The 15451-nt window shown below is 46.3% G+C and overlaps 1 protein-coding gene across 3 annotated transcripts in view; it reads right to left on the bottom strand.

Annotated features, from left to right (window-relative positions):
* Positions 1–15451, bottom strand: part of Arhgef28 (Rho guanine nucleotide exchange factor 28) — a 313627-nt gene that overhangs the window by 70017 nt on the left and 228159 nt on the right. For all 3 annotated transcript variants that reach the window (XM_076552103.1, XM_016004227.3, XM_006985761.4), the window contains 7 exons: positions 14346–14388; positions 10255–10378; positions 9863–9995; positions 3900–3955; positions 2921–2969; positions 995–1139; positions 787–914 (listed from right to left, as the gene is read on the bottom strand). In XM_076552103.1, coding sequence (XP_076408218.1) covers positions 787–914; positions 995–1139; positions 2921–2969; positions 3900–3955; positions 9863–9995; positions 10255–10378; positions 14346–14388 — 678 coding nt within the window. The remainder of the gene's footprint in view (positions 1–786; positions 915–994; positions 1140–2920; positions 2970–3899; positions 3956–9862; positions 9996–10254; positions 10379–14345; positions 14389–15451) is intronic.

A 15451-nucleotide genomic window follows, 5' to 3' on the forward strand; every position in this document is an offset into this window, starting at 1 on the left:
CACAGTGCATTTCGTTTTTTAAAATTACATCCATCTCTTTGGATACGTCCATTTAAAAACTACTTCTTAACTGCTCAGTCACTCCTGACTGTGTCCCTCAAAAGACTAAGCTGTCATTTAAAAAAAAAAAAAAGTTTTATTGAATTTTCTCTTTGACATTTCATACGCTAAGGTACACTCTGAGTGCTGTAACCTGTCTCCCCGCCCTCCCTCCACACCCTCAACAAGTCACCTTCCTACACTCAGGTGGTTTTGAGACCCTTCAGAAGAGTGGATTCTACTCCAAGTAGACACCATAGGACTTCTAAAAGGACAGCGGAGAGCTGAGGGGATGGCTCAGTGGACAAAGGGTTTCATGTGCAAGTGTAAGGACCTGAGTTTGGCTCCCTCACAACCCATGCCAAAGCAGACAGGCAGGCACTGTGGCCTTCTGCAGTCCCAGAACTTGGGAGGCAGACAGGTGATCCCCCGGGGTAAGCTGGCTAGCAGTACTGACTAGAATTGGTGGGTCTGGGTGCGAGAGATCCTGCCTTGATAAATAAAGTGGAGGGTGACTGAAAAAGACACTCACCATCAGGGTTAGGCCTCCACATATATGTTCTCTTATCCATACACATGTACCCATACACATGTGAACATGCATATATACATACCTATGTGCATACCACATACACATAAACATGAAAAAAAATAACACAATAATACACCTCTATCTTATTTCTCACACAAAATATTCCTTTCAGTAAATGCTCACAGAGACGGGAGCATGCCAACACATCCTCTCACCTTCCATCATGAATGACTCCGTGGAGGGAGAAGAGCCCATGGACTGATACAGCTCATCGGAGTGAGATCTGCTTCGCCAGCTGTTGCTGTCACCCTCTGACTCCAAAGATGCCACTGACCTCCTGAAGCTGGGGGAGAGGAAGAGGGGCACGAGTTAGCCCCACCAGCCCCCCGGGCCATGTAAGCGAAGCAGCGCGCAGAGCCTCACCTTTCCAAGGTGGTTCCTGGGACGCTTCGGGACAGCGGATGCACCTGTCCTGCGGCCTCCTTTCTCCCAGCTGGCAGTCCAATGGGCATGGAAGAGGAAGGGTGCAAGGAGAGCCCCGGCTGTGGGACGTCTCTCACTGAGGAGCCTGGAATCACAGGAGATATGCCATGTGCCCGGGGGCAGCGTTTACAAGCAAAGAAAGTCACAGACGATCCGGACGGGTGGTACACCCTCAAGCAGCAGCCACTTCTAACGTGTTATGGCCCAGCCTAGAAACCAGTCACTCTGACACTTGCTGGCACTTTTCAGATGGCCCTTCCTCTTCTCATCCTTCCAACACCCATGCTGCAGACCGACTTCCACACCTCCCCTGGGAGACTGTGGATGTCTGGGGTGACCCAAGCAAATAGGTGAATGGAATGGGGAAGCACTGGCCAGCTTTCCCATAAACCACTGCTTGTACTCCTGGAAGCCAGCTTTTAACAGATGCAAGGTGTCATTAGCTCTGTCGGCATAATGCATACGGTGTGTATAAACAAGCTTGTGCACCCAGACAGCAGCTCACGGAAAGGAATGATGCTGGACAGTCCGCTCCTTATGGAGCAAAACTCAGCCCAAAGCCCAGCCGGGCTGTTTTCTCTCATATACTGAAAACAAGTGGGCACAAACACATTCACATTTGGTGTGAACCACAAACAACTGAGTGAGTATTGCAGCCCCTTTGGATTGTAGCTATTGAGTCCACGCTCTAGAGCAAAAGGGGGAAACGTTTACCCAGATCCCAGGATGTAACAAGGGAATGTACACACCTCTGTGTCAGTCTCATGGATTCCACATAAAGAAGAGGAGCAGACGGCATTTAAATGTCTAAATTCTAAGTATCTATTCAGTCACCCATTTAACCTCATGAAAACGAGAAGCATCTCAGAATTGATGTCAGGAGATTTTGAGGTCAAAGCAAGGGACTTTGTGACAAGAGAGCTCCAACTAATTTGCACAACACCACACCCAAAAGCATGTCACCATGACTTAGCACACTTAATTGTCCCCACCGGAGTGGTGTTCAAGAGGCCAGTCACACTCTGCACTGAAGAGAAAAGTGACCAGGCATTTAAAATTCCTGTCCCTTATCATGCAATGCCACTTCAGATAGAAGAAATTACAAAACCTCGCCCGGCAAAGCAAATGTGTTTCAAACTGAGGACACATCAGTGTGCCTGGCCCCTCGCTTGTAACACAAGGAAGTGTCAACAGTTACTGTTTAAGAGCAACCACTTAAACCTCAGCAGTGTATAATTAAAACAACAGCAGCGGAGCCATCACATTTAGAAATATACAAATAAAACTCCAGCACGCCTTTGTAATTTCAGCATCACACTAAAGGTGCTAAAAAGACTACAGCCTCAAATGCAACTAATCCAAGCATGGGGTCTCCAAAACACTGGACCACAGGGACCCGTGAGAATGGATGGATTCCAAAGCCAAAGGCTTCTTTTCTACTCAACCGTGTGACCCTTAAGGAGACTTTAGCATATATCCTTACAGGTGAGTATATGCCACTATTAGGAAAACATAAAATCACATACATTTAATGCAACGTCTCTGTTTACCCCCCAAATGATTAAATCAATAGGCTCTATTCCAATCAACAACATTAGAATTGAGACCATCAGTTAACACTATTTCCATATAGTTCCCATGGTACCCAGATCACGCTCGGTATACAGTGCAGAAACTCTTAGGCTGACCTAGAAGTTTAGATCCTCCTCGACTTCTTTGCATAGCTAAAAACTATGCCATGCATATGTTATGGAGAAGAAATAATTGGTCTAATGAGAAAACAAAGCAGGAGGCAGTTTTACAATGGAAAAAGTATGGTATACACTACATTTTTAAAAGGTCTTGTCATTTTCCCACATCACTTACTTCCAAGGATGGTTTGTGGTTTGTTCTTGTTGTATTTCTCTTGGAATTTCTAGTAAAAAAAATATTAGAAACACATAAAGTAAGATCAAAGCACCACTGGGCTACGAGAATGTATGTACCCATGGTTACACCACAGAACAGGATTCTTATCTACTTCCTATTCATTATTTTATTTATTTCAAAGAATTATTCAAAGCCAAAAAAAACAGTAAATACAACAAAAGTAGAGTGTGGTGACAATGAATGGGCCAGGAAGAATGGGGGATGAGCCTCATGAATGCTCAGGGCTTAGAACCCTGGGGACAGCTGACATCTATAGCTCATGCAGACAGTCCCCGCAGAAGGAGGCCTCTACCAACACCGCCTTGTTTCTCTCTGTGTCTCTCTACCTCTCCGTATTCCTCTTGCCGAGGATGACCGCCCCAAGCTCTGGGGCATCACCTTCTACAACAACCCTCAAGCGTATCAGTTAACACCGAGCTCTGTAACATCCATCCCCCTCCCCCCACTGCAGGAGCCTCCTGCTCAAACTCGCACACATCTCACCCGTGACTGTGGAGTGACGGCGACAAAGGACTGGAATGGCAACTGCCATCACCTTTGTTACCCTGTCCCAAATGTGCCCCCCCCCCAGCTCCATGCCTCCCTGGGAAGGTGCTAGAAACACACATCCCCAGGACCCACTCAGGCTTACAGAATCTGAAAACCTGGGAGGGGACCTAGAAGTTGAGGTTTTTATGGCCTTCTGGGTAATTCTGAAGATGGCTGCTTGACAATATCGCTCTAAGGGAAAGCCTAGCCTGCCCTCACCTCACCTAACACGAGCGGATCTTCTCTCTGGTGTTAAACGTGAGCAGCTGAATAGTCACACACGCTAAGTGTGTGTTACCACCGCAACAGTAAGTCCAACAGCCGTAAGAGTTCAGTGTCCAGCAGCAGACGACCTGAGCAAGCAAGCTAGGCAACAGAGCACGCTTACCTTGGTACATGGAGGCATGGCGTCTTTGCAGCCCTTGTGTGCGTTTGCCTTACAGTCTGAAAGAGAAGACACAAACGTTTCCATCTGACGTCAGAGAATCCGAAGTTAAGAGCACATCACACTTTTATTATAAGAATGACACAAAGAAGTACACACCTTTATGGAGTCAAATATTTAAATGGTGCATAGCTCCACGCCAGCCTACGCACGCACACGTGGGAACTGTGAGTTCCTTGGAGATGGTTTCCACCGTCTGTAATTACCTTATATATTAGAAAGCCTGCAGCTGTGTGCTAGACACCTGACAGCTCACTTCCTATTGCATGCATGACGTCCTCAGGGATTTCTGAGGCTTGACTGACAGTAACCTTCAACTCTAGCATCAGGCCAACTGTCTAGGGGGATGGGAAGAAATAAGCCCACAATAATGCTGACAGGGAAAAAAAATGCGCTGTCAGCTTCAACAGGAAGAAATTCCTATACGGATGGCTTAAAAGTTAACGCCACATACCGCTCTTGCTAAAGACTGGAATTCAGTTCCCAGAACCCACAATCAGCGGTTCACAACCACCTCTAAGTCTAGCCCCAGAGGATCCAACACATTCTTCTAACCTCTGTAGGCAACTGCACTCAAAGGTACATGCACCCCCCCTGCACATATACATATTGGAAGCAGGCAAATTAGTTGAAAATACTTTGCCACTTGCTCATATGGCTTCATTTCCCTAAAGGGAGGTAAGACAAGCTTTCTGCCCACGGGGACAGAGACCGGGTTGTCTTTGTGTACATGAGCATCCATGGGGGCTGTAGTCTGGAGGCTGTCATGTCCCTTTCCTATCTACCTGCCACTCTCTCATCACCCACCCCTACACTGCCTCTCTCAGGAGAAGCCCCTGTTCTGTAACTGAAATGTCTCTGGGAGCTGGTTCATAAAAAAACCCATTCCAGCTCACTAAAGCCACGCTGCAGAAGACCCAGCAGCCCACTGTGAGCCAGGCAGGGGGCTGAGCCTCTTTAGGACCAGCCTTCGGTCCTAAAGAGGCATTTCAGCCAACTAGCTAATGCCAATGAGCAGAGCAAGGCGACTCTATAGCCTGGCTCTCCAGACGAACACTGAAATCCATTTTTTCCCCTCTTATTCCCAACCAAACGGGAGGAAAGGAAAAGCAGAGGTTCTGAGAGACCAGTGCAGAAAGCTCAGTGGGAAACTCACAGGAAGAGCCAGCCACTGGGCCTCCTCGGGCCTGGAGACAGAGATGGAAATGTAGATTTTTGAAATGTGCTTCTGATAGGGCAGGGGAGGAGGTTCCCATGAAATCAAACCTGAGGGCATGGAGGGAGAAGAGGATGTGGGGCGGGCCAACAGGATGAGAGGAGAGTGGGGCCTTTGTGAGACAGACTGCCAGGCAGGTGAAGGGCAAGAGCAGATTTCCAACTGAATGGAAGCGGACCCACGTGACCAAGATATCAAAGGACTGCTGTGAAATCAAACTTCAAAGATCCCAGGATGTGAGGAAGATTGTGATTATAAAGTAGACCAGGGGCAGATATCAGAGACGACACTTGTCTAAGAAGAAAGCCAGAGGAAATGAAGCCAGAGCAGTGAGAGGCCAAGCTACAACAGGAAAGAACGTCAGAAAGCTGGACGAGCAAGCTCAAAGGAGAGAGAGCTAGAGCTCGGGAGCGAACTCAAAAGTCTCGCTATTTCCTAACAAAACCAAGGAAACGATACGCACTGTAGACACATTCTGACAACATCCGTGTGATGAAAAAGTTAAAAGTACTTTAGCATATAGGTAGAGAGAAGTAGGGCTACTAATGAAGGACTCAGTTCTCCCAGGCCCCAGACTCTCCCGCAGTAGCAGTAAAGGCTCAACCGCACTGGACCTTGTAGACGGGAGCTTGAAGGGAAAGACTTTGGGCTAAGGCTTTATTTATCCATGTAAATTACATTTTGAGTATGGACTAAGCAAAGTGCTTATTTATTTCAGTAAACTATCCCATCTCATCCTCTCCTGAGAGAAGAATCAGAAAACTAAAGAATGGATTGACAAGGGTTTTTTTTTTCATTTTTGAAGATTTATTTTTATTAATTATGTCTATGTGTTTGTATGTGGGAATGCTCATTTGAGCAAAGGTGCTCACAGAGGCCAGGGGCATCAGGTCCCCCTGGAACTGGAGTTACAGGTGGTTAAACCCATGCCCAGCATGGGTTCTGGGAACCAAACTCAGGTCCTCTGAAAGAACAGCATTCACTCTTAGCCACTGAGGCATCTCTCCAGCCTAAAAGCAAGTAGTAACCCAGGCTAAAAAGAGAAAGTTGGGCTTGGTGGTGTGCATTTATAATCTCAGCACTTGGGAGACGGAGGCAGGAGGGTCAGGAGCTCAAAGTAACCTTGGCTACACAGTAAGTTTGAGGACAGTCTGGGCTACAAGAGACCCTAGCTTGACAAAACAAAAAGATAGGAAGAAAGAATGGAAAGAAGGAAGGGAGGGGGCAGAGGTGGAGGTGGAGGGGCTGTAAGGCTATTGTAAGTATACACACAGAAGTGGAAGAAAACATCCAACTGCTCTTGAAGCATCCAAGTCCTTCCTGAAAAGTTCGGCCAACAATGTCAAAGAGAACGCAACAATACAACAATTGAGTGTACTAATAGAGGGAGAAGGAGGCACCCATAAAGGAAGATAAAACTGTATTAAATTATGAGCCTTACACCGCCATAACACTATCATTAGTAGATATTAAAAGCCCTTATCTTGCCAAATTGCAGGAGACGATAAAAGCAAACAACACATGGTCTAAAGCGCTGAGCCAGACAGCAAGAAAAACAGCCAGGAACTATCAATGAGAGTTGGCAGCGGTAAAATTAAATGTAAATAAGGAAAACCCTTTGTTATAAAAACAAGATCTTTCCATTACATTACAGATTCTCTCTAGCTAAATTAAAGACATACACCCCCAAATGAAAACCACAGGAACAGCTAAGGGACACACAGAGAAAGGAAAAGCTAGAGGAACCTTAATTTGAAACAAGCCGAACTCAATACAAAAGGCAAGAAAGGACATCAAAGTGCAGCAATATTAATTAAAGTTTGTCTGTGAGGAATGTTGTATCAAAACACAAGCAACTAAGCCCAGGCGTACATGAGACCATTACAGAACTGCAATGTCTATGAGCTGCTAGCATGCCAGACGCTAACAGAGAAAATGGCACCAAGGTTTTGAGTACTTCTACGATGTACTGTCTCACACTTGTCTGTAAGATTAGAGCTATTAACTCTTATACATAGATGATAATTATCCACCTAACACAGTAGAGACTGTTGTAGTCTACTACCCAATGTCAAAATGTAATATTAATCCAAGTTTAAGTGACCAACACTCCCCTCCCAGTGAAGACCTTATAACCCCAACTAATTCTAAAAACCACTGTGTACATTTTAACTCACATACTGGTTAGAGAATTCAATCTAAGGGAGTAATCAGTAATGTAGACAGAGCTGTGTGAAAATAAGTGTTCATTTATATTGTGAAACTATAGGGGAAAAGTAAGTGTACAATAAGAAATAACTAAATACTCTTGATATTATCATCAAATGAAATTCCAGCATTAAAGACTGATGCAAACGTGTTAGGGTTAGAAGTGACTATAAGTATTTAATGCTGAGAGAGGGAGAATTAGACGTCCCTGGGGATGAGCCCTCTAAGTGGCTATTCAATGCTAGGTGCTCAGCCCTCAAAACAAGCGCAATACTAAATGGACTTGGGTTGTATCTGTATATTTACATGTGTGTATACATGGAAAAACAGTAATAACAGAAACTCTATATGAGAACAGAGGGGGGCTTGGAGGTAGAGGGAGGGTAACAGTCAGAGGGGGTAGCAGGATATGACAGTAGGGAACTGAAGATGATGCAGGTATACTACATACATGTATAAAATGCCATAATAAAACTCGCTAGTTTGTACAATATTAAATATACATAATGTATAAAATGATATATTAATATCAAAGTTTTCACAGGTAGAAATTTTTAGATAATATGTTTCTATTCAAGCCATACATCTTCTATCAGTCTTCCCACACTTATTTTTTAAAGCAATAATGGATTTGATAACTGAGCATGTCTGAAGTACTTTCAGCAATTTCCGGCTTCTGCCACAATGCCATCAACACGCACTTAATGGACTCAACAATGGTGGGTCTTGCTTATGCATCAGTTCACGTTAGCAGACATTAATTGAGCCTACGTGGTAAGGGTCAGCTTTGTGATGGCACCTATGGGGGCTATGAAAAATGACTATGCACCCCTCCCCCCTTCCAGAACTCATGGTGAAAGAGAGACAAGAAAAATGGCACGGAGAATATGCCAGAACACAGATGGTGATGAATCATAGGGCCTGGGATTCAGGGAGGAGGGAAATGGCAAGTTAGACACAGAGTGGTCGGGCCTGGGGCACTAAGACAAGAGGCTGCCGGCTTGTTGGAAGAACAGTAAAGACGGCAGTTTGGCCAGAACAAAGAGAGCAAGGAGAGAGAAGAGAAACAGACCAGGCAGGGCTTTGTAGCCGCTGTAAGACATTAGGGATTCCCCCTCCCCCTGCAGATGCCTTGAGAACAGCCTTATCTTGTGTCCTGGTTAGTTCTTGGTCAATTCGACTCAAAGTAAAGTCATCTGAGAAGAGGGAACCTCAACTGAGAAAATACCTCCATCAATTGGCTTATAGGCATTTTTTAAATTAACAATTGATGTGGCAGGGTCCAGCTCCCTATTGGCCTTGTTGCCCCTGGTCCTGGGTTGTGTAAAAAGCAAGTCGTGTGAGCCGCAGAGAACCAGCCAGTAAGCAGCAATCTTCCACAGTCCCCGCAGGTCTTGCCCTGTTTGAGCTCCTGTCTTGGCTTTTCTTGATGATGCACTGTGATCAGGATGTGTGAGGTTAGTAACTCTTCCCCTCTCGGGGGTGCTTTTGGTTACAGTGTATTGAGGGTCAGGCCAGTCCAGGACCTTCCCTGAGACCCTGATGCATAGAGAAGGAACTTAGTTCCTTGTCTAAACCCAGGTATATGCTTGGCAAGGCCAGTAATGACTTGGGCCAAGGCCTTGGGGGAGCTGCAGATTTCTGGATGCCAAGAAGGCAACTCCCCGCCCACACACACTTGAAGGGCTGTGGTTAATGATCCCCCGGTTTTGTGCACTCCGTCTGACGGACTTGAGATAGCCTCGGTTCCCTTTCTGCAACACTGCTAGGTTAGCCTCCTGCTGATTTCTTCCCATTGCATGACAGTTCTTAATAAACTGTCATACTTAATAAACTTGCTCGGCATCATGCATAGCTTATGGAAGACCTTCTGAGTCCACACTTTTCCTACTTTCTTACTTTCTGATCCCCTGGTCCTTCCTGTCAGGAACCTGTCATTAAAGAATGACCTGCTGGTCCTATCAATGTTGTTTATCACGGCAACAGAAAAAAACCAATACAGGTAGCAAAGGTACAAAGGGACCTATTGGGATGGCGGCTCTAGAGCAGTTGAGAATACTGGTGGAGTAACAAGTGGGTGGGTTTGAAATACTCACTGAAAAGAGAGCCAACAGAGTTGCCCAAGGGCTGGCTGTCTCATGCAAGAGAAAGGGAGCCCTCAACAAACCCTCTAAAATCTTGTCAGTAAGCACCGGGATGGGATCAAGCGCTCACTTTTAGGCCTGCAACATTCAAAAAGCTGTGAGACATCCAAGTGGAGACATCCAGCCGACAGTGAGGGCGACAGGCCCGGACTTAAGAAAGTCATCAACTGCGGACAAAGAGTACCGAACGACCAGTACTGACCACCGCAAGGCAAACAGCTCCAGGGTCCGTGAGGCCCTCACGAGAAGGTTTGTGTAACGTGTGAGCAGTAGCTATACCCTTGGGGAGCTAACACGATGTGGAGAAGACACATTACACACCGGACCCAAGGACTTACTGGCACACTGGAGTGACTCTTTTCCCAGGAGCGTTTTATCACAACCCGAACACTGCAGAACCCCGGCGAAGGTTCCCGGGACAAACTGGTGTCGACTCAGTTTTTCTTTGTCTTTCGCGTCCTTGTTTTTCATCTTCGGAAGCAGCGGGTCACAATAGCAAAGTGGGAGGAAAATGCAAAAAGGAACCAGCTGTCAGCAGGCATTCTTACAGAACTCATGCATCAACATGAACTGACCCCTGCATGGGTACCTTAATATTCCTAAGGACCTGACAAGAATCCGTAAGGAAGGTGCGCACGCAATCAAAGGCGGGTGATCTAAAGGGGGCACAGGTGGAAACTCCACTGACGGCTGAGGACTTGATGGCAGGTAGGCACACCCCCTGGATTACCTTAGATTTGTTCCGAGGGCTGGTCATCCTGTTCATGAGGAAGCTGAATGTGCGGCTCACTTTGTACTTTTCAGACTCAGATTTTGCAGGAATGATGTACTCATCCCACTCTTCTTCTTGGATTCTACAAAGGAAGGACTCTGTGACCGGCCTTTATAGGCCTAACGGGGGGCCAAAGGACAGTATGAAACATGCTGTACAGACGTCTGTATGAACATGGCTAGACTTTGTTTTAGGTTAAAATGGTTGCAAGGAGAAAAACAGCAGCTTCTTAACTAAAAATATATCCCTTTATATCCTTATAGTGGGATGAGCAGGCTACTAGATTTGATAAAGCAACCGTATAGCAATGCTAACAACTGTAGAATCGGATAGAAGGAGTAGCCACCACACACTTGTCTCCACTTCCCCTGGATTCCTCAAAGCTATACTGAAATACTTGGGCAATACACTTTGATAATCTTGCCCTGGAAAAACTCATCCACCTGATCTGATATGCCAACAGAAATTTCCTGAGACACAGAGAAACCAAATAACTGGCAGCGTGGAAGTGATTTTATTGTCTTGGGAACACGGGGGGGGGGGGTGTTCAGTAGACAGGCATTTCCCTGGTCTGTACCAGCTGAGAAACAGATGACGCATCTGTAGGTTCAGCCTCTCCCACTCAGCCAGGTGGTTGGCAACTTGAGCCTAGTCATAGAGGAGCCGAGAGTCTACAGGCTGCCTACTGGAAGTAACTTCACCATGAACATTTTATTCTCCCCTATTCCATATAGCCATTCCTAGAAGGAAGAGACTGAACTCTCACAAATAAGAGAAAATCAATGCCTGGTTCCTCAACTTCTACTATTTCTACTCTCCATGCCACGGAAGATTTTATCAAGAAACTATTAGTTCTTATTAAAAATCTGTAAGTTGTCGGCACTATACCATGTTCTTCAGAATGCTATAAAACGATGGCATTCACTCCTTAGGCTCAGAGTAGAGGAGACTTAATCTAAGTGTTAACAAACCAACAGGGAATATTAAGGAGTTAGAACCCCCCTCACCCTGGTAGAAGAATGGAGAGCACACACATAAGCCCCTGTTCAGGTATGAGAATGGGGGGGGTGCTGCCTACATGCACATGCAGGAGATTGGTTCACTCTGTGTTTTAATCAAATTTGACTGTGCTGTATTCCTTTAGCAATTAGCTGCTCTGGACAAGAACTAACAAGTTTAAATGACTTCTAAATTTATAAAACTCCAAAGAAGTTATTTTCAACATCCCCAAACAAAACATGTTCAATTTCAGATATCAGGTTGATGACCTGTGGGGCGTTTACCCACCAACCCCACAGTTCCCCAGAGTTTTCTTGAGTGTGGGAAGCAGGAAATATTAGATAGAAGGATTTATAGTGGAGAATCTTGCAGAGATAAACAGATAGAAAATAAAGGATAGCCTCGAGAGGGCCTGGAACCTATTCCAACGCCCCCGACTGTCTCTGCCCCAGGGTTTTTATAGAGACGCCAAGGGGTGGAGCAAAAGACCTCCTCCCCCAGCACAGCCAAGTGCAGGCCATCTCAGACACCTGCACTCGGGCCCGTGGTCCTAATCATCCTCTATTCGGACCTGCTGGGTAAAGCCATGAGGAACCCGAAAACTGGCTCCCACAATGACCAACGGGATTTCCCACCATGAAGTCTTATAAACCCTGTTCCTCAGAAACCCGTGACACCTTTTTTAACAGGTAAACAGATATTTCAAATGTGTTAATATGGATCTTCAAGTCTTAACCTTAATCAATTTTATTGATAACCTATTATTTTCAGTGAACTGGACTCAAAGCATTCCAGTAAGTTTCCACTACGCAAATTGAGGATCAACGTAGTGATACTTCCTTTAACACTTAGATGCTTTAAGGATAGTTAATTAGATGGAATTCATTTAAAATGGACAGTCATTGGTATGATGATGATCTGTACTGTATAATTGCCAGTGAACTGGGAAAATGCTTGTCTATTGCAATGAGCCTACAAGGTCTGGAGTAAGTCCTTTTTTATCTTAGATATGTCCTTTTCTTTTTTTTCCCCAGAAACTGACCAGTCTAAGTAAGAGAATCCCAAAGAAGGAAGTTCCTTGAGTAATTACCTACAGGATGACTAATGCAAAACATCAGGTGTGGCCGGGGACCTTCTTGGCATAGCCAAAGAGACACCAGGAATAGAGTCAAGGAGAAGACAGATCTCCCCTAGTGGAGCCAACTGTGTCCTCTAAGAGCATGAGTGAGAGGGTGAGACCAAGAGAGAAAAACAACAGAAATGAACGGGAGCGACAAGGGGTAAGAACGGCACCTCCCCCACACATGCCGTGCAGGTGACATTACTGTACGAGCCGTGACTTGACCAAGTGTTGACATGGCTCCTCTCATCTCACAACCTCCCAACAGAAAATAATCTTACTTTTAAAAATGTCTCAATAATCAGCCTACTGTTACTGCAACTGTTGGAGAGACAGGATTCCGAAGACAGTGAATCGACAACCAAGATGGCTGTCAATAGGAGAAACAGACCCCTTCGATATAACCGGCTTGGGACAGCAGGGGCCCATGCGACCACCCAGCAGCTGTCAGCTGCTGCTGCGTCGGCTGTCACCAGCGTCATCACCGTCTTTGTTAATGCCACCCTGTCATCACTCCATCCTTCAACGGCAGGCATTCCTAGTTTTCCTCTGGGTAGCTGGAAGTTTCTGTTCTTGTCTGAATGAACCAAAGGTGGCTGTTCCTTACTGCTGCTTTCTTGGGGAGGTTTAAAAGAAAACAGACATCTTCATCTAGATGGTAAAAAATTCCAGAGCGCTAGGATTCATGCCACCAAAGTTAAGGCTACTTCACTGCTTCCCAGAGAGTCCTTTTTTTTTTTTTTTGGTTTTTCGAGACAGGGTTTCTCTTGTGTAGCTTTGCGCCTTTCCTGGAACTCACTTGGTAGCCCAGGCTGGCCTCGAACTCACAGAGATCCGCCTGCCTCTGCCTCCCAAGTGCTGGGATTAAAGACGTGCGCCACCACTGCCCGGCCCCAGAGAGTCCTTAAAGCCGACCATTCAGCCGTTTCCGTCCCTTGTTCTGCAATGAGCCCAGGGCTGAGAATGCCAGCGAGGTGCTCAAAGCCAACAGAACTCGGCCATCTCACTTGCAGCCTGGTCTCTTCCCGGGCTTGGCCATGGCACCAGCTTTGCATTCGAGGATAAACAGCTGGTTGCTGGCCTTCAAGCCTCAGATCTACACAGTAAGCAGAAGCCTGGGGGAGTTGAAGGCCGCGCCTGTATCAAACCTAACACTGCTAAGCAGAAGTCCACAGAGGGCAGGGGCAGGGGTGTAAATCCACAGAGGGCAGGGGCAGGGGTGTAAATCCTCAGAGGGCAGGGGCAGGGGTGTAAATCCACAGAGGGCAGGGGCAGGGGTGTAAATCCACAGAGGGCAGGGGCAGGCATGTAAGTCCACAGAGGGCAGGGGCAGGCATGTAAGTCCACAGAGAGCAGGGGCAGGCATGTAAATCCTCAGAGGGCAGGGGCAGGCGTGTAAGTCCACAGAGAGCAGGGGCAGGCATGTAAGTCCACAGAGGGTAAGGACAGGCGTGTAAGTCCACAGAGGATAAGGACAGGCATGTAAGTCCATAGAGGGCAGGGGCAGGCGTGTAAGTCCACAGAGGGTAAGAACAAGCGTGTAAATCCACAGAGGGCAGGGGTGCTTATGCCATAGGCTTTCCACAACGATCCCCTGGCGAACTGTCGCTAGAGACTCTCCTGGCGGTAGAGCAGATGTAGAGGAATCCTGCAGCCTGTGAAGCTGGTGGTCCTCACCGCCCCTTGAGATGTTCAGGTCTGAAAATAACCTAAACCAGAGGCCCCAGTCCCCAGCCCTGCAGCCTGTCGCCTGAGGAGAGAAAACGGACGTCTGTCTGACTACACTGACTCCAGAGAGGGAACGGTGGGGCTTGGGTAGCTTATCACCCAGAAACCTCTCACCAACTATGGGACAGACAGGAAAAGTGATGTACAGACATTTCCAAAGAGACATCAGTGGACCCTGAAGAAATGGGAACCCTCAACGTACCTTTTTTCTCCTGGTGGTTCCGGAAAACTGTATGATCTCTGTTCTGTAAGACACATAAATAAATAGATAAACAAACAAACAAGAAAGCTAAGATGAACAGCAGTCACTTGTTAGTCTGAGATGCACACGTTCACCAAACTTAACGTTTTATACATTATCAGTTAGAAAAAAAAATGAGAGAACTGATCTTCGGCACCTGAGGCTTTATTGCTTGCCCTGGTTTGGAGAGGAAGAGGTCAGTTTGGTAACTTCAGGGAGTGCATCAGCATCAGCAAAGGGAAGCCCATAGTTTGCAAACAGTACAGGAAAAGTGACTAATTTTGGATACTTCTCACTGAAATGTCAGCCTTATTTGTAACACTAATCCCCAAGATGGGGAATCCACAAACTGCTGTTTTTCAGCAGAGCACTGAGGAAGTCTTGAAGGCCAGCATGTGAAGGGTCTGTCTTCATGCACTGCAATGTCACATCCTCAGGCAGCCCAATCAGGGATCCGCTCTGTGCCTGATGGGAAAGAACGCTTCCCGCTGGCCTGGTGGGGCAGAAGGGCAGGTTTCTGCAAACACAGTACCACCTTGTTTACAGAGTCGGAATACTTCCTATGGGGACAAAGGGGGGCACTGAGCTAGGCGGGGAGAAATGGCGGGGAGGGAGCGGGCACTGAGGAGCACACTACCCACAGAGCGGGGCGATCCTCCACCAGTACAATGCTGAGTGGGGGAAGAATGGGCACTGGCACATACACGCCAGGCACATACACGGTGTAAATAAATACCCCAAGTTCTTGTATGTAACAGAACATCTACTTTGGGAAAAATCAAAGGCCTTTATAGTCGTTGTAAAATGTTTTTCAAATTAAGTCATGATTCTGATAAATAAATAGTGTGACGATCCAAGAAAATAACAGAGTCAAGTCTATCAACTTATAAAGTCCATTATAAAGCAACTGATCACAATCTAATTGGATTCCATCCATCGGTTTATAGAAACTTTTAAAGCATGACATCACCCTACAAATTCTTAATGAAGACTATATTTGGACTTCATAGTGAGGTTGTAGTTATTATTACAATATTGACAACATTCCTTTCTCTAGAAATCCAAAA

Source organism: Peromyscus maniculatus, chromosome 15 (genome assembly GCF_049852395.1).
Source record: "Peromyscus maniculatus bairdii isolate BWxNUB_F1_BW_parent chromosome 15, HU_Pman_BW_mat_3.1, whole genome shotgun sequence".
NCBI lineage: Eukaryota > Metazoa > Chordata > Mammalia > Rodentia > Cricetidae > Peromyscus > Peromyscus maniculatus.